At 38.4% G+C, this 25,554-nt stretch overlaps 1 protein-coding gene across 2 annotated transcripts in view; it reads left to right on the top strand.

Annotated features, from left to right (window-relative positions):
• The window catches only part of kcnh3 (potassium voltage-gated channel, subfamily H (eag-related), member 3), a 107,827-nt gene that overhangs the window by 45,709 nt on the left and 36,564 nt on the right, over positions 1-25,554 (top strand). The window contains exons 2-5 of one of the 2 annotated variants that reach the window (XM_072444936.1): positions 12,660-12,893; positions 18,346-18,474; positions 20,975-21,114; positions 21,860-22,118. In XM_072444936.1, the coding sequence (XP_072301037.1) occupies positions 12,660-12,893; positions 18,346-18,474; positions 20,975-21,114; positions 21,860-22,118 (762 nt within the window). Of the gene's footprint in view, positions 1-12,659; positions 12,894-18,345; positions 18,475-19,299; positions 19,315-20,974; positions 21,115-21,859; positions 22,119-25,554 lie in introns of those variants that run through there. The other variant, XM_072444937.1, reaches the window with a different exon arrangement.

Below are 25,554 nucleotides of genomic sequence, written 5' to 3' on the forward strand. Positions count from 1 at the left end.
GAATCAGCAGGAAAATAATAATAATCACTTTGGGGGGGATGTCAGAAATGAAGAGGCAGTGAAATGAGGAATGCTGACAATGAAAAAATGAAGCAGTTGCCAACAAATATATTGTATTCAACAACTGTAACTGTTTAAGTTATTTCATTTTTGCGGACGTGTGTTTTTATTCATACTTGTTCAAATAAGTATCTAGTTTCTATTCTATAATGCATGCAGTTGAAATATACTCTTGTGAACTTCAGTTGCAGAGATGAACTTCCTTAATAATTGATACTTGCATACAGTAACCACTCTGTGGTTAAAGTGATTATGTAATGCAGCCCTATCTTAATGTCTGTCAACAGCAGGTCATTGTATGTCATCTGTTATGCAACAAGGCAGCAACGAGGAACCGGTCCCTTTAGCTCCCCCTCTTTTGTGCGTGCAGCGTGTAGATGTGAGACAGTCTGTGTTCTTCTCATCAAAGCCCCGCCCAGCCCACGGTCGCCACAGAAACGGAACAATTGGAACCTGTCTCCTGGCAACATGGCGCGGTATCTTTGGGACAGAGCGGCTGTGACAGAGCTGGTTTGTTCCACTGCCTTTTCAACTCTCCGCTCTATACCGTCCAATTCACGCACTGGGTAAAAAGGCAGACATTCAATTATCTTTACACTTCAACTGAAATAGAACTTTTCTGCCAAATTGTGCGGGTATGTGCATCGGTTTTGCAGGTGGGGGCATAAAAAGAGAAGACGGCAGGTCCAGACAATTGATATGCTTTTATGTATTTTAGTACAGTAGTATGGGTTACATAATAGTATATCTTCATCCTTAGTTGGTCTTCAAAGCGCGCATCAAAGGCAGAGCACATTTCTCTAAACTGATTGCATTTTCAAAGTTCCTTTCTGAAATGAACTATTAAACACAACTGTCACTTCGTTTAGTGCCTTTCAATAGTGCACTGCAAGAAGTAAAGAGACAAACTTATCTTTTTGAGGCTTATGGAACATCTCTTTAAAGTATTCTCTATTTTTATCTTCTTTAGTAACGACATTGCTGAAATTGATTAATTCATGGTGACTTAATGATGTTCTTATAATTATTGATGATATAGAACAGCTATCTGTACTTTCAGTGTCCTGCTGTTGTGCTTTTAAAGGCAGGGGAAAAATACTCACTTAAAGATCTGTTCCCAACTGAACAAATGAAATCAATGCAGCTGAAATTTAAGTGGAACCGATCACAGTTGTGTATCTGCTATGTCATTCAAATAATGAAAAGCTCTCCTCTCCCATACTATGATTCTGTAGTCTTTGTACAGCTTCACCTGTAGATTTAACTGTCTATATTGTGATTCTTAACTGTCCTGTGTCAAATATTTATCCATAAGAACATGCGTTTCTCTTATTGGTTAACTTAGCATTCATTTAAAAGGATTCTGACTCTTGTGTGTGATAAATGTACTGCGTAAACCAGCAGTGACTGAGCAGCTTGTTCCAAGGCTCTTTAGTGTGCGCTACTTTTTGCCAATGCATAGCTCTATGGACATTTGACACATCTCACAACGAAAAGTTTTTGAAGTTTGTGCTGCGTTCATGTAGTTCTTGTGAACTCAGGAAATGTTTTTCCGAGTTGAAAAATGCACATGAATGCTTGCACAAGTCGGAAAGAGAACACATGTGTTCGGGTCAAAAGCGGCTGCTGCTCCAAAGCCTGACGTCGCCTGCTGAGGAGATGGACACAAATCAGATGATTTGTTAATCCATCTTAAATATTTGAGCTCTTTGACTAAATATTGCTACATTTAGGGGTTTACTGCCAGTTGTTCACAGAGCAACATATTTGTGCAAAAAGACCTGATAATAAAGTAAAAATAGTAAGATGTTTTTCAAAACAAATAACCAGCTAACGTTTAGCTTTTGAAAAAGCAAACAACAAGAAAACTTACATTGTTAAAGAGCGAACTCTGTGATTTACTGGTCGCATCAAAATCCCAACTTTCCTAGATAAAAAGCACATGAATGCAAACAAATCAGAATCTGGACGTCTCATTTCGGGGTCCCGAGGACCACATGCAGGCAGCATTGATCCTGAGCGATATTGGTTTCAGAGTGATGAAAATTAACACAGTTTTAGTCCTAAAAAATATCACCTTGGCTTGGCTTAGAGTGAGATGACCTGACATTTGTGCCCTGTTCAGTTGATGGATGAAGGATTGGAAATATTTTGGCATGTTCTAAATTCACATCTTGGCTGACTCTCTGCTCGGGACCAGAGGACAGTTGCCTGAGGAAAGGTTCACCTCCAGGTCAAAGAGTTTGGCAGATGATGGCCCATGCAGCTGTCCCGTTAGACCTGGCACTATTACCTTTTATACATCCTATAAAAGCACACACGCTCTCACCAAACCCTCGCACACTGACCGATGCAGCTCCCTGATAGCGCCCTATCACACGGATGGGTGCCCGCTCCACTGCAGAGACGCTGAATTGATTTGTAGCTCCTTCTATCGCTCACACCTTATCTTATGTCTTCACGATCCAGTGATAGATAAAATAGGCGAGAAACTGAATTTAATTACGTTTTATACATTTCTTCATCAATTGCTTATTAGTATTAGTACTAAGTGAAGGACTTATTTTATTACTTAGATATTTGTGTATTTATAGCTGGGGTACATTTTTTAAAACTGGGAAAGGAGGAAGTCGATTCTAAAGTTCTCACAAACCCTTTCGTATATTGCTTATATTCTCATGCATATGTTTTGAGCACAGACAGTGAACGTGAAGCAGGTTTGACCACTAACACAGAGTTAATCCTTTAATGAAAGTAGCGATACACTCTGCTCTTTCTTACAGGCGTGTGATCGATAAAATGTTTTACAATTAGATGTAAACAGTGGATAAGCGTCTGGTTTAGTCACAAATCACTGCTTTCACAATACACTTTATGGGGATAAAAAGTAAAATCTATCATTTATAATAGAAGGGTTGGGTAATGCCGCTTTAAAGGTGCTTAGTGAGGCATGGAGCGATTTTAGGGTCTACAGAGCGAATGAGAAACATTTCGACCACCACAAGGCAAAGAAAAAAACATGATCTATGTTTTTTCTTTGCCTTGTGGTGCTCGGAACGTTTCATCCTTTTCAATCTTTTGAATTCCAAATAATCTGAAGTAGAATACAGCTTTAGTTTAACGTTTTGAGGTATTTGGTGAGGGCCAAGTTATGATGGCCTGAAAACTTGTTTTTAAACAGCTCTGATTTTTACTGATACTTTGAAATAGTTGCATCCTTGTTGTTGTTGTGTCCATTCAGAGGGCCCTTGTATGCGATGTGAAGATCTGAGACTTGCACTGATCTCAACTTGTGTCGGTGAAATTTAAGCTCCCTAAAAAACCAGCCAGATGTGTGGTCCAGTCCGACTGAGCTGATGAGACATGATGGCACAAGAAAAGAGAAATCAGAGGTGCACTCGAGTGTTTGCTGTCCAGCAACAGGAGAGAGCACGGGTCATATTGTTTTGTTTCAATCATATTTTGGTCTATACAGAATAAAAACAAAATAGATAGATAGATAGATAGATAGATGGATAGATAGATGGATAGATGGATAGATGGTTAGATGGATAGATAAAAAAAGGCTATAAAATAAAAAATAAAAACAGGCTTACTATGTACACACATTTTGTGTAAAATAATTTAATCAAATTGAGCAATTGAATGCTGTAAATTATGAAAATGAAGTATTGAAGGTGGCACAAGTACAAACTACAAACTTTTAGTTTTTACCTGCAGATATAAACATTTTACAAATATACAAATTACAAATATACATTTAATGTATATTTTCTGGTGGAGGGTTTCCATGGATATCTACTATCTCCATGGAGACAAGCAGGTGACACCACTTGGCCAAGTTACATATCATTCTTTTTTCAGTGTTTTTTGTGTTCTCTAAAAACACGTTTTCTAAATGAGGGATGGATTAAGTTTAGTGCTATACTGTGGAACTTTTCAGACAATGCAAGGGGTCCAATGCTGCAGATTAACAGCCTCACACCGGCTTTACACTGACTCCAGCACAGGTGCAGTTTGGGACGCGTGTGGTTTACCTTCGGATTGCATGTTACACCAATTCTGGTGCACTGCAGTCTGTTTTTGAGGAACGTCATACAGATTCACATGGTTTTGTACAGGAACATTTGTCTATCGACCAGAAAACCAAACTAAACCGCTGCCGTGCTGTGCAAAAATAAACCTCTTGTTGATTCTTTTCCCAGACCTGCGTGGCTCTTGGACCCACGGGTCTCCAAGGTCAATGTGACAAGGAGCATTGATTTCAATCATTTTCCAAGTCTTGTGGGACCAACACGGGTCCTGAACTGCACCCGCACTACAGTATGTTCACCTTGTATCACTTCTGTCAGTCTGCCTCAGGGCATTGACAGAAGCTTACCACCACCGGGCATGAAGTGAATGACAAATTGCTTTGAGAGACTGTAACAAGTCTGTAAAAATGATAAGTACAAGGCATTTTCATGATGATGATGATGGTTATTATTTTTAGTAATAATGATGATGATAATAATAATAATAATAATAATAACAACATCACCACGGAGACAAGCTAGTTGCAGACATTCCATCAGAAAAGCATGCATCTTCAAATCTAATATCTGATATTACTATATTTTTTTTCTACTTCAGAATGAGCCCAAAATAAGCCTTGAGCACGCTCCTGCCTTGTCCATCGCAGCATGTACTTTCTCCAACTCCTCCAAAATAACTGGAGGACCAATGTTCTTTTACAATAAACAGGTCCCGCAGACAGTATCCTGTTGTCTACTCCTTCGATCTGTTTCGCATTCAGATGCCATCATAAGTCGTAGCTGCATTCCATCCCCCGCTAACAACCAGCCCCTCTTTAATCGGACTGTAGCCTACAGAATCTGTCTCTGTAGCTTCTGAATCATTTCTGCCAGCAAACTAACAGCATAGGGAGTGCTATAATGCTACTAGAGCCTGTGGAGATGATACCACAAAATGTACGAGCAGAACAGCCACCACCATTTGCACTGTTGTTCCCAAGGTCTCTTCAAAGGGCCTTTGAAGACTCCCTGATTACCGCCGCGACCAGCTTCACCACTCACAGAGAAATGACCACAGACACAATAATGCGTTCCACCAACTAGAAAGCACCCAAGAATACTGCTGAATATAAGATATGTTGGATATAGGCAACATGTTTGACCTTTGCTTCTCTTTTTGAACATGGCCCCTTGAATGTTTAGCCTATGAGTGTTTTGATCATTTGTTGGCATTCTTCTGTATTCTTCTAAATATCTCTCTCAAATGTTACTCCTCTATATGTGTTTAAAATGTGCCATGTGAACTACTGAATGTTAATATATATGTATAAAACCGCACTGATTAAACAAACAAACACACACAGGATATCCAAATAAAGATAATAATTAAATGTATATAACAAAATAATAAAACATTAATTGCAAATGTAATAGCAATACTAAAACAGTTTGTCAGACTTCAAAACACTTCTTGTGTGACGCTCTGCTGAGGAACAACTCTGATAGAGAAGCATTTAATATTGATGTAGTGACTTTTTACTACAACAGATTTTTGATTCAAGGCTGTTTTCTGTTTTATTTCATTTTCTGTCTCACCTCTTCTTTATAAAGGATAAAAATCCATTTGTGCTTGATCTGAAATTGCACTTGAATATAAATAGACTAAATAAATAAATCCATTTCGAGGCTTAGACATTCTCCCATTTGAGTGAAATTGTGTTTGTGAAATTTTGGTCCTAATAAAGTAGGAAGACCAGGCATGGCATGGTGAGGAGAAAAAAATTGCACTGAATGAAAAATAAAATGTACTTTGTGTAAGCAGCAGCATTACTGAGACGGATGCTAATATTAGAGAAGCCTGCACTTCCCTTTTGTAGCACGTCCATTTACAATGAACTATGAGCAGTCGAATGTGTTCTCAAACAAAAGCACAAGTTTTGGTGTATAATGTTTTTGTGGTTATGTGGCTTCGTGTTATGTGGGTTATGGTGACTCAAATATGTTTAGTGATTACATGTATCTACTAACTATTAACATAGCATCGTTGTGCTTACCTATGACCCCAACATTTTCAGAGATTAAATCACTGTGACATTAAGATCATGAAAATAAAATATTCCACTCCAGATTATCTAGATAGCTAGTTTCCATCTGCAGTCCCTGATTTACCAGAATTAATTATGCAGCGCAATTAATCAACAATAAGAACAATTCACAATGTCCAGTCTCTGAAATAAACACTCACACAACATTGATCTGCAGGTATTTACACAAACAAACATGTGTCTTATAAAATATAGATTACCTTCCATTTTCTGCTTTTCACTATTAAATCAGACCATGAATTCTCTTTTCTGCCTGAAAAAAGGTGTTCTAAACCCATGCATGCACCATGAAATGTGAATATAATGTGCCACAGGGTTTTCGAGAGCTTGCAACTAGATTTCAAAACCTTTAACTCTAATTCAAGTTCTGGACCCAACACACACATTTAAGACGTTTTTGGATGTATGTGCCTTCTTCTATATACGTTTTGGAGCCTTTTTATGTGATGTTAATACACATGTTGTTGCTGTGCCTGGATGGGTTTCTTTGTAGTACTCCACTTCCCCCCATCAACCAATAAAACCCTCCATCCTCCTGCGAGCCTTGACCAAACATAACTAAAGATCTGGATGTGGTGTGGTATTGCTTCTGACCGATCACTACAGTAGCATTGAAGGATCGGTCAAATGCAGTGGACCAAGAGGAAAACAGACATTAACCCTCTCTTAAATGTTTTAAAGAGAAATAACGGCATTCAAATCCCTTTAATTATCCTGTCTGATATTTCCATTGTTATGCACCTCCGTATGACAATAACACAGTGAGTCTGCTGCTGTGAACTTGAGGACATTACAACCGAGGAAGTGGTGACTTAATTGCAGATCAAATTGCTCGAGAAAAATGAGATTATTTCTTCACGCAATTTCTCTGCTCCCAATAAATGCTATTACAGCGTTGTCATTACGCTGTTATGTTATAGCTGAACTGCAAGGTACTCCTTACTACTTATTTTAACACCACAGTGAAATACAGGTTTTGTTTTGTAGCAAACTTTTTTTAAACAGGAAACATAGCAATATATGAGAATGTAGATAATAATGTAATGTTGTTTTGAAGATATGCAAAATGTGAATATTGTTTGTATAGAAAAACATGCTACAAAAAGAGCTGAGTAAAAATCAAAATGGAAAACGTTATGTGCAAAAATTTCAAATAAGTCTAAAATGATATTTCTGCAATTTTTTGATAATCTTTACAGCCATTTCACATGTGTCTGATAAGTAGACTTCAGCTAACACGTTTAAAGACATTTGTGTTGGATTGACATGATATTCCAAATGAATAAAATACACTAACATGTACGCATCAGTAGTATCAGTATGAGATGAGTAGAATGGTGTGGTATTAGGATTTATTTATTTTTTAAAAACATTATTAAGCAGGAAAGGTGAGTATGAAATGGGGGATGAGAGAGATGGGAGAACATACAGTACATTGTCGGAGTCGAGATTCAAACTCAGAGCACAAGATCTAGTTGTTTTATGCCAACGTTTTACTTTAACAAAAGCATGTTGTTTTCCCTTGTTTCTACTTTACACTTCCATAAACCATGAGACTACATTCCTCCTCCCATGTTTGTACTTGTAACAGAGTGAGACAGGTTCCTGGTCTGGTCCTGAAGCTGATGCCAGACCCATATCGTGGATTATTCATCACAATTGTCCATCTGCTCCCTCAGGCGGGTTCGGACAGCTCATCTTCTTCTCCTCCTCCTCTTTTCCTCCTCTCCACACCAGCCGCTGCTTTTCACTGGTCACTCAAAACAGCCAAGCATCTAAATAGGAATATAATTTGGTCAGCGTAATATAAGATAAACGAAGACTATTCAAAGTTGCTGTCCCTTTTTGCTTCAGTCTGAAGTTAAGTGGCAAATGTAATTTATAGCATTTAAAACATAGAATTCAAATGTCTGTTGATATACTATGTTAGTCCATAAACATGTTGCGTACATTTATCTCACAGACATTAATATAATTATGAACGTATAGCTCAACAGTTTTAATTTTTTCCATTGTGCAGCACAAGTCAGTTTATTTTTTGGTAATCCTACGCCATCAAACATATAGTTTTGTGTCCCCAGGGCTGAACTTTGACAGACCATTATATAAAAATACTGATTCCCATTCTGTAGTCGTTCTTTCTAAATTACATTTTTGATTCATCCACTATACCACCTGAACAGAACCTCTACACCATTCTGTCTAACTGGAGCGTCGGAAACACATTTAAAAATAACTCAACATCGGAGAGAAGTTGCATTGCACGGCTGTTTTCTCACATTGTTTTGCGGCTACCTTCGTTTGAGACAGACAGTTCCTCCAATTATTTGCTGTGCTGTTCAAATCTAATTTAGTCTGAATAAAACGTGTGTTTATTTGACAAGCAAATGCATAGCCGTCATCTCAGTCAACCGACTAAGTCTTACTTGAACAATCTAAATTCTCTTTTTCCTGCTAAAATATCTGTGAGACTGTGAGTGCTGCTTTCGTCTTCTACACCCTGGGAGATTTGTGATTATGCCCCAGTACGTAGAAGTCTGGTTGTTTTTCACTCTGCTTTATTATGGTGCTGTTGGGACACATAGCCCAGGGTGATCAGGTTTAGAGTGAACAAAATGGTGTGTGTAGCTGGTGGGTGGGAGCACGGAAAATCCATTTGGTGATGTTGTTGGACAAATTGGCCATGTGGTTGGACCAGAAAGGCCAATCATTTATCATTTTGAAGATGTATAGATCCAGAGTTATTGCAAAATATTGCACTAAAACAGGGATTTGTGTGTAAATTGTGTTAAGGATTAAATTAAGTACAACATGGACTCTTTTAAATCACTTGCTTGCTTTAAAAATGGTAACTTTTGTTGAAGTTGTAGTTTGAAGATTAAATTAATTATTCAGTGGTGAAACAATTGAACAAAATAATCAGATAAATATTCAAATTGATATTCTATGAAGAAAATTAGTGCATTTCATTTTTGAATTGTGGAATGCTCCTTAAATGACTTATTTAATTACAGGATGGGCTTTTTGATGATTGACAAAGGTTAATGTGTATTGGTGTATTATGTGGTGGTGTCCCTCACATAATGTGGCCTGCAGACACTGTCCCTCTGACAGTTTGATGAGATTGAGATTGTAATGTCAGCACTCTGCTCAGGGTCCACATCTGTCTCCGTTAAGCCTGGCCTCAGGCCATAGTGTCCCAGAGATACATCTGCATTTGTCCAAGTGCATTGCTTTATTCTGTTGAATGGATGATATTCTTACAATTACGAGCCTGTGTGTGGTTCTTTCTTCACATGGAAACTGTATTAAAGCTCATAACTTGACTGATGGTTGGGATTGAAACATATCTATTGGTAATATGTGCAGTATTGGGTAGTACTTAAATACTAATCAAAACAACAACAACAACAACAACAACAACAACAACAACAACAACTGTATACTAGTATTAAAGTGTATTTTATAACACATTTTTTCATGGTCCAATCAGAGAACTGTATTCTGAATACTTTCACTTTAACTACTTTAAGAAGGGAAAATGGCAAGAGCTGTAATTTATTTTCTTTTTCTTACCAATGCCATGAAGTTTGAAGCCTAATTATTTGGGCTAATTACCTCATTGAAGCCAAATACCACAATACTGCATTTTCTTTTGATTTTATATTCTGAATACCTCCAAATGAACGAGTAACCAGAAGTACCAGAATACAGTATGCATCTTTCCAGGAGGATGGGTGGTCACCTCCTTGTCTCATGAAAATGTGATGCTTTGCCTGGAATGTTACACAGTATGGGTAAAATAATAATACAACTTGGTTTGGTGGGATTGGTGTAACCTGCTTGTCTCTGTTATGCCATTTTGAGCATTCCAGGTAAAACAACATCTCCATGGAGAAAAGTATATTTATTTACATAGTGCCCCTTTATTTATTTTGGAAAATATTTTAATCTCACTAGAATTAAAAACACAAAGTATCCTACAGTATTCCTTTTGGGTGTGATAAATAATAGTATGTTAAATGCTAATGAGTTTTGTTTGTGTTGTGTAGTGCTTGGGGCTTAAGAGTCTTTGGTCTCAGTATTGGCAGCAGATCCAAGCGCAGCGCACACGGTGACATCACCACAGGCCCCACAGGACAAACGGAGAAATGGAACAGGCTTCCATTTGATGAAGGGGTGGTCAGGTTACTTCACTGTGAACTCATATAATTTTAGTCGGATGTTTTTCTCGGTCCCTGAAGGCCACACAGTGAGAAGTGAAAGGGGAGATGTGTGGATTTTTTCAGACAAGGGAGCAATTAACTGCCAAAATGGATGCCTCTTTGTTGTGGCTGATTGAGACTAATTTATGGAATACTATCCCACTTTCCAATTCTCTGTTGATTTACGACTCACACAAACTCAGGAGACAGCTGCTGTTGGTCGCTTGCTTTGAGTGGCACTTCTTGTTAGCAGAGTGATTATAGATTGCTAGATTCAATTACTAAAGATAAGCATTTTAAAATACTCGATTCAAAGTAAAATGTACATTTTATTTGTAGAGACTCGTTATGAAAAGAGAAATTGATCTTTTCCTTTCACATTTATCTATGTTTTATTAGATGTGAGTATATACTTAACCAGTTATGTTATGAACATGTCTGATTATGTTCTTGCATACAGAGACAGAACTTGTGTGAACAAATAAATTAATAAAAGAGTGAATAATTTGATTGTCACATAAATCACTGTCTTTTTCATTCACTAATCTTTACTGTTTGTTGATTAGAAATCAAATTAGGCCAAAAAGTACCTTGCATCAATACAAACAAGGACAAACGATATAACTTTATGTAAATGTGAGACGAGGAAATATTACCATGTAACAGCCATTAAATTATGCATCAATACTGAATATACATGTCTATTCTTTCTCCTCCCTCAGATATTTTCTCTTCTGTTTTGGCTGTTTTTAAAAAAGAGCTCAAAGCCTGATATTAAATATTTAGCATGGAGGTCTGGAGGGCCTTCAGAATTGATGGATCTGTGAAAAGGCCTTGGCTCACAGCGATTGATTCTTTCACACATTTATTTGCCTGGGGTCATTAGCTTTGCACAGCAATGGTGAAACGTTCCACTTACTTTTAATGCACACACACAAGTGCAGTGTTAATCATCCATCAGTGAGGAGTGTGTGTGGGGAATTAACTTCCTACAACACTCTCACTATTCCTCTTATCAGACATTATCACACCTTACATCTTAAGATATTTGTGTTTTATATTTTTTTACAATTTGATTTGCTCTTTATGATTAGTATTGTATTTTTTGAGCTACAGTGTCCAAGTAATTTGTCTTCGATTGATCAATATATTTCACATACGTAGTGTAATTACTTATGTACGTTTTGTTTTCTATCAACATTAAGAACAAACGGTTCTTAAGTATTTGCGCGAGGCTATATAAAAAATAAGTTGAAGTGTAACCACAGGAAACCAGAACATATTTATTTAAATGCCAGATGCCCTTCCTGCCACAGTTACATTGTTTCACTTCACCTGTGACTGCTCCTTGGCATATCAGTAATATCTGCAAAACATTGTGCACTGAAATCATGATTGGTTTTAAATAATACAATCAGCTCAAGATGTATTTCCCTGTAACTTTATTCTATGACAGTCAAGGCCTGGATGTTGCCCTTGCAAAGACAATATTTAATTTATGCACTTGAGGAAAAAGGCTTTTCTCTTCACATCAACATAAAAAGAACCACTTGACATCAAAAAGAATAATGGACGAAGGGCCATTGCTTGTTACGGTCTTGATTTTCTGATTTCTGAACAGAATGAAATTATTTTCAGGATTTTTATGTCTAGATTTTGTGAAATTATTGAGCTTTTTTCCAGGTACTACGTTTTGAATTGTAACATAAACAGATCCTTATCCTTAAAATTGTATTAATTATGAACTGCAATATGGATCTAAAATGGAATAGAATCAGGGCCATTGACTTCCTGTTCAAAACTGAGCTGATTTGTCCCACCTCTTCATGGTGACATTTCACTGCAGCAGATTGTCATTTATATGGTTACATGTTCTGTTTTTTTCTCACTTGGCATCTTGATTTTACAACTAATTGCAACTAAGTAATGGATGTGGGTGGGGATAGAGGGAAGGAGAAAGCAGGAATCAACAAATTGAATTGAATTAAAAATAAGCACTCGATCCTCAGTTGCAGGAAGATATAGGATTATTCCAACATTCATCAATCAAACAACAACTCTGAGTAAACAAATAATAAGGAAACACTGTTTATAACAAGGTAAAAAGCTCATTAAAGGTGATTTTGGATATCTGTCTCCTTTAAGAATGTACTCAACAATATGCTGTATTTTAACATTACATATCCCTATATTCTTTTGTGAACCCGTACATGTGTTATTTTATATTGTTCAAAAATGAGTGCATCATATAATTTTATTCCATCTTTTCTTTTCAGACAGTAACTTTGTCCTGGGAAACGCGCAGGTGCAGTCGCTGTACCCCATCGTCTACTGCTCGGACGGCTTCTGTGAGCTGACTGGATATGCCCGGGCCGAGCTCATGCAGAAGAGCTGCGCGTGTCATTTCCTGTACGGCCCCGAGACCAGCGACCAACTCACGGCTCAGATCCAGGGGGCACTAGACGAGCGGCGGGAGTTCAAGACTGAGCTGGTGTTCTACAAAAAGGAAGGTAAACAAACACAGCTTTGTCAGTGTTCGTTTTTGGCGTTATGTTAAAGATATAACACTCAGGTTATAATCCCCTGATGCCACCAGTGTTGCTGTTATTAAGTTTCCTAAACGTCTTTAGGTGTCTGTGACCTCCGCTGCTTTCTCTAATGCCCTTAACCTGTCCACATCTTGAATGCCGTTTCTCAGGGTCCATCCAATCAGACGCAGCTTACATGAGCAGCCAGGTGTGAATCAGACACGTTATCGGCGTGAGAAGAAGAACACTGTGTTCTTCGACAGCTTTGATCAACTAAATTACTTGTCAGCCTTTGTTGTAAAGATCCTTGTTGTAAAGATCCTTGTTGTAAAGATCCTTGTTGTAAAGATCCTTGATGTTAAAATAATCAGTATTGACTTCAATCAGAGAAATTGTGATACAAAGTCCTTGTCCTTACTCACTGTAAGTACAAAAGTTATTATTTAAGATGGAAAACAGTGTAATAATTATATTTGTACAGCTTCAAAAAGAAGAAACAAGAACAAAACACAGAAATAAATAGATTTTTCCATATTATATTATTGCCATGTACCTAGTAAGAAAAAATACTTGGCTTTCAATGACTGTCTCAGTGCAAACATTGTGTGTAATGAAATAAAGATAAGGTGTGCATACAATAAATATTGATAGTCCTATGGGCTTATATCTTGTGTTCCTTTTGGCCTGAGCTGAACAGTGGACGTGCAGTACATGCTGTTTTTTACCTTCTTCCACTAACAAGGACCAACTTGTCTGCTGTTTGTCCTTCAGTTGGCTCTTTCAAATGCATTTACAAACAGTACATGATGCATTGTGGGAAATTTGTATTCTACTGTACTGTACTGTACTCACAGTAACTAGATACTAGACATAAAGTGAGGTATCCACACTTGCTGTCCACAAAATGTGTACTTACAAGAGGATAAGTTCAATGGCCTTTTTTTCATTAGGCTCCCCCAAATAAATTGTATGTTTACTGTAACCCGACCCAACATTTTTCAAGTGGGTCGATCGGTAGGTAAATTCTTATTTTTTTTACTTTGAAGGCAAAAAAAGATCCAGATCGTCGCCATTTTTTGACTTGTAGTGACCGCCAGGGCTCAGGCTTCAACAGTCAACCCGATCGGGAGACTAAATCTCCCGATTTTAAGATATTTCAATCGACCTTTTGTACGCCGTTATCCTTTATTTTGGTAGCGAAGGCAAGCGGAGGGAACATGCAGAACATGCGGGGGACACGGCCACCGCCATGTTTGTTGTGATGATGCTGCTGGGTGTGTTACCCTCCCAGAATGCAAAGAGCAGGTCAAATTTAATATGAAGCGACACCATGATGGTGAACGACATGAGCGGTGGCAACAAAAAGAAAGAGATACAGTGTCATTCCTACATGGTCTGTGCAATACAGAAGCATATGGAGGAATGAAAAAGTTAACGGATATGCATCGGGCAATGCGTTATGTGTCCCTTGGGATGAAAGATATGTTGACCAGCACTGTAAAATCATTCAACACAGCGCTCTTGAAAAGAAAAGTCTGTGAGTTGGCGAAATATTAGAAAAATCAAAGAATTTGGCGTCATTTTGACAAAATGCTGATATATTTTTTTTCAGTCGGCTAGTTTTATACCGGGTCAGTCGGGTTACGGCAAACCGACATATTATTTGGCTCAGCCTTATTGAAATTGTGGAGCTTCTGTGTTTTCTTAGCTCTTTTCAAATCCAATTCTGACATGCATTGCCTTTTCCACCTCACAGTGGTTACTGTACTTCACCGATCCGTATACTATGATAGATCAATAACGGTTAGTCCCTTAACACTACAATTATAATACTCTCAACAGAACGTCATTTATAGGTAACTCTTTGTCATCGTCTGCATTTATTTACTCTTTTCTCATAATCGCAGGCTTGTTATTTAAAAAAGAAAGAAAAGGCTTACCTTCAGTATAAAATTTTGTTGAATTGCTAGGGAAAGAGCCGTTGTAAAAGTAATAACTGTAGTGGGTGATGCTCTTGAATTTGATGAAAGAGAACTCAGGTAAGAGGTAATATTGGCCCTTGTTATCATTGAGTGTCTTTTATTTAAGTTTCCCATCAAAGACAATGCAGTGGGAGAGAGAACAGCAGCACTTTTCCTTGGAGTCATTCCTCTTGAGAGTCTCGAAGCTCATTTCAAGTGTTCTGAGGCTGAGGCAGGATTCTGTATGTTTAGATCACACAGATTCAAACATGAGCCCACTGTCAATCACTCAAACCCTCAACACAAAGTATTCTCATGGGAAGGAGTCTGCAGATGGTCAGAGGGTTCACCTATGACACTTGCACTGTCTCTGATTCTGTATGGGAAGGTAAAGGTAGAGTTTTGTTTCATTAAATTGGGACCAAACTCCACCGACAGCCATAGTCCAAACGAGCTGTCATGCTGCATTCAAACCCATTCGGAAACTCTGAGATAACAACGTAATCATCCAGAGTGTTCATTAGATTAACTCAAACAACAAAAATGAACATACATTTACCATGCAACAATTAGATTATTCTTGTTGTTTCATCGGAAATATATGTAGAAACCCTTATTGTTAAACCCTTATTGTTTCTTGTGAGGAGATAGCTGTTCCTTGCCGGCAGTTTACTGATCACTTATTACAGATAGTTTTGCTACATTTTATTGGTGCCAACTTCATTAATTGTTTAGTCAAATCACTCATAATGTGTAATTTGTGTTCCATCTGTCTACCAAACCCCAAACAGAATCGTGTCACTTTGAAGTAAACTCTGGAAGTCCAACACTTCCACGCAAGATTATGGGTTTGAATTCTGACCTGAGTTGGTTTTGAGGTTCATGTCTTCCAAGTGTCCCAGGTCACATGACTTCAGCCACACACAAGGAGCGTTCTAGATAACCAAGACCTGTGCAGATCCGATCGTCTTAACTCTGCTGGTCTTCACAAGGCTGTTGGCTGTTTTTTCTATGTCCTCATTGGACACGTCGATCATCCAGAATGTGAACACGTCTATTGTCTGGAGGACTCACGCTGCATTCATATGATCACGGAAACGCTGAGAAAACGACGTCATCTTCTCAAAATCAGAGCATTCGTGAGAGCAGCTCCCGAAACCCAACCGAAACAGTGTTAATAACATATCTGCATAACTTGCAAACTGCATGAGTTTGATTGAGATTGCTTATTCATTGGAAAGATCTGAAAAGTCTCACTGTTGTGAGTGTTCTGATTGTGAACTATGTACGGGGAAGTGTCGTTTATTGTTTGCAATTTGCTGATAAATACATTATTCAAAACCTGCCAAGGACTTTGAAAGAGTGATTCACACATTTATTACAACACGCCGCTCTTTATGTTTGTCACCAAACTCCAGTCCTGGCATCACTGGCTTCCAGTTATGTTGGTTTATTTTAAGTCTTTAAATGGTCTGGCTCAGAGTTATTTGTGGGAGTTATGTTCCTGTCTGTACCATGTGGTCCTCCTCCCAGCTCCTCCTGGATGTGCCCAGGTCAAAGCTGAACAGCAGAGAGAGCTGCTGAGACACCAGAGCAGTTTAAATCTTTTCTCTCGCCTTTTAAGCACGAACTGAGCTGAGTCATTCTTTTCTTTCTTTATGTTTAATTGTAATTGATTGTATTTTATGTTTTGCTAATGTATTTTATTACACTTGTCTGTACAGCACTTTGGGCATTTAAAGGTGTAAGTAAGTGTGCTTTAGGAAAAAACTATGACATTGACATTTAAGATGTTTTTACAAAGTTGTCTTTATGGAAGATAATTTGTTTAATGTTTTGAATTTTAAAGGCTAGCAAATTTAAACCCTGAAAGAAACATGGTTGACTTTGTCTAATTTGAATTTCAGTCACTTAATTTGCAGTGTACGTTTTTTGTCAAATCTGCATGGAAAAATCTCACAGCAAAAACTCAAGATGCCATGATTCACTCACTTTGATCAACGTGAATGCCTCGATATGTTGAATTCATATTTTCATAATTATTTTAAACTGTTGAATGAACTAACTCAAGGATTTATTTTCAGGGATAAAAGTGACACATTTGCCAGAATTTAGAATAAAAAATCTGATAAAATAATCTTCCATATGTATTTGTAATAACTTCATTAACTGAGATATAAAACTAAATAATGGCTTAAATGTGTTGTATTTCACTTGAATGCAGTCATGTGATCTCAGAAACTTGAACACAATTTAAATTGAAATTTCAACTCAGAAACTCATGCTTTGCATTAAGACATATCTAAACACTACTTACAAAGTTTTCACACATCTTTTCAATGAATCAGCAAAGGTGATCAAGGTAAACAAATGCAAATCTTAAGTGTTTCCAATGTCTGTTATGGTTTCTGTTGCACACGTGTCTCGTGAGCTGCTCTCATGAACGCTCTGATTTCGAGCAGTCAGATGATTATGTATCTCCTTTTATGTTATTTCTGAGTTAGAATGCAGAGAGAATGCAGCACGTGAGGGGGGAGGGGGGCTTGTAACTTCAAACTCCAGCCCTGCAGGTGCGCGAATATGTGCTGCCTGAATTGGCAGTACATATTCGTTTTTGACAGTTTTGAAAAGTTACAAATGTACCACGGTAAATAGCAAAAATTGAATGCCATCCATACAGTTTATAATGGTGTAGGTCATTTTTCTATTGTATGGATGTTCTCTTTAAAACAGTACATTTTGTTGATTCTGCATTATTACTGCATTTAATGTCTAAGTAGTAATAATGCAGTGTGTGGTACTTATTGTGCAGGGAGAGAAGAAGCCTGGCACTACCCAGAGTGTAAGTTGTAATATTTGAGCCGCGCTGCACATCCATAGTGGACAAGTTAAGATAACCTTTCATTTGCCCCAGAGGAAAAAAATTAATGTTGCAACACAAAATGCAAAAGCAGTTTATATAAAAAAAAAAATAAATAAAAAAAAACATGTATAGAATAGACCTTAAATCTAAGTGTTTAACAGTAAAATGTACACATAACATGAAGATAGATAATGGAGAAAAATAAAATGAAAAAATAAAAATGTATAAAACAAAAGCAGGATGTTGTCAAAGTCACAGCAGTATTGTATAAGCTGCTGCAGTTCCACTTACATTTCTGATGATGTGTTACTGAGTGTAATAATAAAACATAACATCAGTGATTAAAGAAGCACTACAGGACCATATGTATTTTTATAGTCAATTTCTTATTACTGTTTATGTTGAACAAACAGGGACTACTTAGTGACAATAATCAGCTTTCTGCTGATCTCATCATAACGTCTCAGCTTATTCCCCTTCCGCTTCTTTACGTGCCTGAAGCTGCTTTCATTTTGCAAAACCCATTTGGGGAGTTGAAAGCGGCATTAAAAGGGTTGTTAGCAGAATGACTATCTCTCACGTAGTTGTGTTTGTACTTGTGTTTCTAAAGGTACACAGTTCTGGTGTCTTTTGGACATTGTGCCTATTAAGAATGAGAAGGGAGAGGTGGTCTTGTTCCTCGTGTCCCACAAAGACATCACGGACAAGAAGAGGGATCCAGAAAACGGGCCTGAGACAGGTGACAACAATATTATAAAATGTTTATTGTGTAATCTTATGATGAATGCAGAAATGTGATCATTAGAATGTTTTTACATTATTATCATATCATTAATGTAATCCATATGCATGATCCTTCTTGATATTTAAAAGTTGCAGAAGAAAAACAAAAGTTAATTTAAAAAGCAATTTCTGTATTTTGCTGAAAAACTCGAGAGCAAAACAACCTAGGAGTGCACTTATTAAATCTGAAAGGAAATGTGATATTGCAGTTTGGTGGATGCATATTATATACAGTAAGTTAATTTTACACTGTAACTATGGCAGCAAACAACAAAAGTCTGACGTTGGCAAGACAAGTCAATTGTAATCAAATGTAGATCAAAGCGTAGCCTTGTTCACTAAAGAACCACACCACAACAATGGAATCTGAGAGAGTGTTTATTGATAAGTGATGATGGATCGATGATGGATCGATGATGGATCGATGATGGTAGATTGATGGCTCAGGATGGGGGCTCTGTCTCGGAACCGATTCAGAACCCCCCCTCTTTAGATGGTGATGTGTTAAGGTGAAGATGATAGACATGGGGTGGGAGGGCGGGTCGAGAGAGCAGAGACAACAAGAGATGCTGGGATAGGCCTATATAAATAGAGATTCTGGGTAATTAGAGGTGTGGTTAAAGAGTGGAGGCGTGGTTGCTGGAGGAGTAGGAGGTTGAGGTGTGGTCCTGCTCCAGAACCTCAGTCAATTATGAACAACTACATTCTTATTATTAGATGGTTTGTTTTTTCCCCAACTCCAAACCATTTTTCTTATTTCCCTTTCCTAACCTTGGAACACTTGTGAGGGCCACATGTAAGTACCTCTGTGATTGACGGTGGCTCTGTTTTTGTCAAAGCCAAATCTGGGTTCTTTTCACACACACTGCAGGGGACTCAGACACTTATGGAAGAAAAACTAAATTATTTATGCCCAGACTGTTTTTGAATTCAATCATCATTTACTCAAGTTATCAGAAAACAGGTCGTCTCATTTTCTCCCAAGAAAACTTGTGCATTCTGAAGAAAAACATACCAGAAAGCTGGAAAAAATATTATTCTGACCTGAAATAAAGAGGAGTCAAAGAGGCAATCTTTGTTAAAGAAGGGTGAGAGGTTCTCAAACTTTTTGACTCGAGTACTCGTTAAACTTTGTCTCACACTCCGAACACCCTCGAGTACTAGGCAAATAAATCTATTTATATTACTACATTTACTTTTATATTTTTTGTTTTAATGTCCAAAATCATTCAAAATCATTCCTGAATATATAAAAATCAACTACAACAAAGATTCTACCTTACTGAAAAAATCTGAAACATTCCAAATTCCCCTCTTTAGAAATATCCTTAATGGTCCGAGTTGTGTAAACCAGTAGATTAAGGCATGATTAACAACAGTGAGCTGTGACGAGGAATTTAAATCCACATTCTCACAATGCTATGCACTTGGTCCTTACACAGCCCTTAATCAGCAGTGTGTCCTTGTGTGTCCTTCATGGACACAGCAGTGTGTCCTTGTGTCCTTCATGGACACAACAGAGTAGCGTGACCCTTTTTTTGGAAACTCACCTTGTCGAGTTCAACCTGAGTTTCCTGTCACCATTGGGAACCATTTGCCATCAGTCTCAGCGACCTTATGCACTGCCGCTTTAATCTTTGTGAGTGGACCTTAAATCTTTACTACTTTTATATCTTTGGTGCCTTTATGTTTGGTAGTGGACATACAATTAGTGCGCACTTGTCCGTGTCATACGCCATCTTTAACTTTAAAGCAAGCTATGTAGTTATTGCAGGAGTTTATGGACTGCAATAAACTCGGACAGAGAAATCATCATCCTTTACGTCTTCTGCTGCATCAAAACCGTTTCAAATATCCCGTACGGATATGATGAGAAAATTGGATTTAGTAACCAAAATGAAAATGATTTGGTTACAAGGGTGGGTATTTACAAAACATGACATGGTAATAGGGATGAAACTGATCATTCATTAATGTTGAAATTGAAGGGGAGCCATTATACAGCTGCATAATACATTTAGATGCTGCACCACCCATTCAAATATAACCAAAGGATCAAATAAGGTCACAACATCAAATGGAACTGGTACAAATCTTTTGGGGAAACAAACAAAGTGACAGTCCAGAGCAGTGTGTGACATGAGAGCCTATGGTCAAAACAAATGGGAGCTTTCGACCAGGACAAGGACCGTACAAGCCCAAAAGAGACTCCAGCCTGGCCTGTTTTCTTTGTGTCGTTCTTTCTTTCCTCTCATCACTTTTTCTCATCAAGATATTTCATTTCAGTCTCAAAAAGTAAAAACATACAGTGCTAGCAGGGTTAGCAGGGTTTTTTATTGGCAGTGGGAGAAGTAAAAACATTGTAGAGTAAGAAATATTTATACTTAAATAAATATAGGTTTTCATGATAAAAAACAACAACTTCTGCTTCTAAGCATTCTCCTTTGTGTTCCCAGATGAGGAGACCGGTCTGGAGGTGCACCAGGTCACTCGGCCTCAAGGGTTCAATGCAAACCGCCGTCGCAGCAGAGCCGTCCTTTATCACCTGTCAGGACATCTGCAGAAACAGGACAAGAGCAAACTCAAGATCAACAATGTGAGTGCTTTACACATACTGATAACTGGATTTTACAGCTATATGACATAGCATTGTTTAACTATAAGAAAAGTGGTGCTATGTGTGAGAATAAGATTCAGCCATTCATTTTCAGTCAAGAAAATGAGGTGAAAAAACAAGCATTGACCTGGCTGTGTCTGACAGTTCAATGTAAAAAAAGCCACCTGTGTAATTTGCATTAAAATGTCAAAGACATGGCCATAATCAGTGAAATATACCAACGTTTACCAGGAGGTAATATTTATTCCGATATTTAATGCAGAGTTTGTTGGTGTGTTTGCTGCAGCAGCAGGCCATGCACACTAAACAGATGGTCTGAAGGTCAAAACTCACCACTGCTGCTGAACTTAAGGTTATGGTGCTCTGAATTCTGCTGATCTCAGAGAGTAAAACTGCTGGCACAGCTATTCAGATGAAGATTACTTTTTAAAGTCAATCATAATCATATGATAAACTGAGAAGCTATTGAAGTTATAAATAACTTTTATAAACCAGTCATTCAAAACAGGCTGATCACTTACAGGTTTTGTAAAAATAAAAAATAAATGATATTGTCTGTAGCAGCTGTTAATGAGTGTGAAAACAAGTTGTCTAGGTCATAAACACAGCTCCTTTGAAGTGCCGTAGGTATTAAGCAGCAGATAAAAGTAAATGTTGTCCATAAAAGGGGCTGGTCATCTTTTACATGTGTAATCTGTATGTATCTTCTTCTTTTTTTATCCAGAACATGTTTGGAGAGAAGCCCCCAATCCCTGAGTACAAGGTGGCAGCTATTCAGAAATCCCGCTTCATTCTGCTTCACTACGGGACTTTTAAGGCGGGCTGGGATTGGCTGATTCTTCTGGCCACCTTCTATGTGGCAGTCACTGTGCCCTATAATGTGTGTTTCACTGTGGGAGGGGGGCGGGACGAGGGGAACATCAACGCCCCTCGGAGCCCCCCCAGTGTCAGCGACATTCTGGTGGAGATCCTGTTCATTTTAGGTCAGTACTTCAATATTTTCCCCCAATTGGTTCATTAGTATGTAAAATGTGTATGTTGATAAAACAGACTGAAAGTGTACTTTTTTTAATTAATGTATATATTTTGGGTTGAATTGGCACACTTTTTTGGCAAATTGGCGTCAAGTATAAAATCAATGCTAAATTAAAGCCGCAAGCGGCATCCAACGGCCCTCGCGGGCCGCCGGCCTTCCGACTCTGCGCTTTCGACTTGATAAAGATGGCGCCCTTATTGTGTGTTGAATTAAAAAAGAACTTGACAGACGGCGACACATTGGACATGGCCAATCCAGTGCAAATCAACACAAGTGTCAGTCAAATTTGCTGCGCCGCCGCACAGAGACCGTAGCACTTAGAATATAAATATGGATAACTTTTGATGCCGCGCTTGAGTAGATGATATTTCCCAAAGTAAAGCTTGATCGAGCTATTGCCCACAGAGGAGTTTGTTAAAGTGTGAAGCGTAAATGTGAACATTTCAAGGATTTGGCGTTTTTCCCATTTGTGACATGTATTTGCAGCTCCACGGCACAGAGACCTAACTAACTTTTGATGCCCCGCTTGTGTAGATGATTCTCCCCAAATATGAACTTGATCAGACAATCGCCCTAGGAGGAGTTTGTTAAAGTGTGAAGCGTAAAAATGTGGTCATTTTAGAGATTGCGCTGTTTTCCCATTTCTGACATATATTTGCGGGTCCGCCACACAGAGACCGTACCACTTAAAAATCAAAATATGACTAACTTTTGATGCTTCCCTTGTGTAGATGATTTCCCCCAAATATGAACTTGATCGGGCAATCGCCCTAGGAGGAGTTTGTTAAAGTGTGAAGCGTAAAAATGTGGTGATTTGAGCGATTTTCCCATAAGGATAACATGGGATGTTTCTGTCATCGCTACGGTTACGCCGTACAAAATATGACTTTGGCTCTCATACTTGTATGATCAGGATGGCAAATTAGAATTTGGTGCAAAATATCATGTCATTTGGAAAAACTCTTTTTGTTTATAGGCCACTCTGAAGGCCAAATATTCAGAATTCTGGGAAACGTTTGCGGCTCCGTCGCACAGAGACCGTAAAATCTATCCTTAAAATTTGGATAACTTTAGATGCCCCACTTGTCTAGAGGACGTACACCGATTTAGAAGTTGGTGGGCAAAACGCACTAGGAGGAGTTTGTTAAAGTGTAAAACAGAAAAATGTGGTAATTTGAGAGATTTTGCGGTTTTCCCATAGGGATAACATGGGAGGTTTCTGTCATCGCTACGACTACGCCGTAAAAATTAAGGCATTTGTCTGATTGGCTTTTTTGATCGGGAAGCCAAAATAGAATTTTGGGTAAAGTTTTGAAAATTTTGGTAAAACTAATTTTTGACCTTCAATGTTAATTTAAAGGTCACTCTGTAGGGGGCGCTATCGCGCCCATTTAAATTTTTTCATCATAAACTGGTCCAAACTAGAAAGTTGAACAACTGATTCAAATTTGGTCCTAATCGGACTTGTTTTGATCAAATGGGAGCAATTTTTAGATCTGCAATATCCCAAAATAAGTTGTCCAACTTTGCGGCTGCGCCACACACAGACCGTAAAAGGTATCTAAAAAAATTGTATAACTTTAGATGCCCCACTTGTCCAGAGGACGTACGCCGATTTTGAAGTCGGTGGGCAAAACGCCCTAGGAGGAGTTCGTCAAAGTTTGACGTGAACAAAATGGCTAACACAGCGTGTTTTCATTTTCAAAGGAAGATGGCGGCCATAGGGTAAGTCTGGGGGCGTGGCCACAATGATTTTTTTTTTTTGTCCTCAAGAGAGGAATGCGTGTCCCGAATTTCGTAGCTTTACGCCAAAGTTGACCTCGGGGCGTCTCCCATAGGCGCAATGTATTTTGACTTTTGTCGGTGGCGCTGTCGCGCCATTTTTTAACGAAAAAAAAATGGCCCAGAAAAAATAAAATTTTTCGCCGATTCTGAATTTTGGGCAAAGTTTGGTGAGTTTTTGAGCATGTTCAGGGGGTCAAATTAGAGATCAAAGCGCTGAAGAAGAACAATAAAAAATTAAAGCCGCAAGCGGCATCCAACGGCCCTCGCGGGCCACCGGCCTTCCGACTCTGTTCTCTGCATTTTACAGAGTTGGCGCTAACGCAATTGTCTAAGAACTAAGACAGTGACACATTGTACATGTACAATGCTGTGCTTAACCAGTGCAAATGAACACAAATATCGGTCGAATGTGCAGCTCCAGCGCACAGAGACCGTGACACTTGGAATAAAAATATGGATAACTTTTGATGCTCCGCTTGTGTAGATTATTTTCCCAAAATATGAGCTTGATCGAGCTATTTCCCACAGAGGAGTTTGTTAAAGTGTGAAGCATAAATGTGAACATTTCAAAGATTTGGCGTTTTTCCCATTTGTGACATATATTTGCGGCTCTACCGCACAGAGACCGTACCACTTAAAATCAAAATATGGATAACTTTTGATGCCCCGCTTGTGTAGATGATTTTCCCCAAATATGAACTTGATCGGGTAATCGCCCTAGGAGGAGTTTGTTAAAGTGTGAAGTGTAAAAATGTGGTCATTTTAGAGATTTTGCGGTTTCCCCATTGGGATAACATGGGATGTTTCTGTCATCGCTACGGCTACGCTGTACAAAATATGACTTTGGCTCTCATACTTTTAATTTGGGGATGGCAAATGAGAATTGTGTGCAAAATGTCATGTCATTTGGAAAAACTCTTGTTTATAGGCCACTCTGAAGGCCAAATAGTCCAAATTCTGCGAAAAGTTTGCGGCTCAGCTGTACAGAGACCGTAAATGTTATCCATCAAATTTGAATAACTTTAGATGCCCCACTTGTCTAGAGGAGGTACACCGATTTTGAGATCGGTGGGCCAAACGCACTAGGAGGAGTTTGTTAAAGTGTGAAGCGTAAATGTGCCCCGCCGCCGCAATTGTCGGACCATGTCGGCCTCGGTGAAACTGAGAAAAACAGCATTTTACTTTTTTCCCCCCAAATTTGTGATTTTCATTTTTTTGCAGAATGTGCTAGTTGAAGTTATGAATAAGCCCCTGTGTGCTTCAGATAACACTATTGGTTGTCTTAAACGTATACATTAAGCTGTTAAAAATGTGGAGTTTTGGGGTCTTTTTCCTGCTCTCCTGGGGGGCGTCACCTTTTTCTAGCCAACGTGTTGTTTACATTTTCCACCAATCAGCTGTGATCCGCATGGCTACAGCTGTGTGCTCCGTGTTTTCCTCTCATTACTCCAGACCGTCTGCAGAGCACAGTCTTCAGAGCTTACATTTCCTGGACTACATTGCAACGGAACTGTTTACTCAGGTACACTTTTACTTTACTACTAAATTATTGCTTTAACGCTGTGTTTTAAGGCGGTCTCGTGATCACTTTAGAATCT

The sequence above is a fragment of the Eucyclogobius newberryi genome, unplaced genomic scaffold, assembly GCF_026437365.1.
Source record: "Eucyclogobius newberryi isolate DKJ021-1_F unplaced genomic scaffold, fEucNew1.0.hap1 SCAF_14, whole genome shotgun sequence".
Taxonomy (NCBI): Eukaryota; Metazoa; Chordata; class Actinopteri; order Gobiiformes; family Gobiidae; genus Eucyclogobius; species Eucyclogobius newberryi.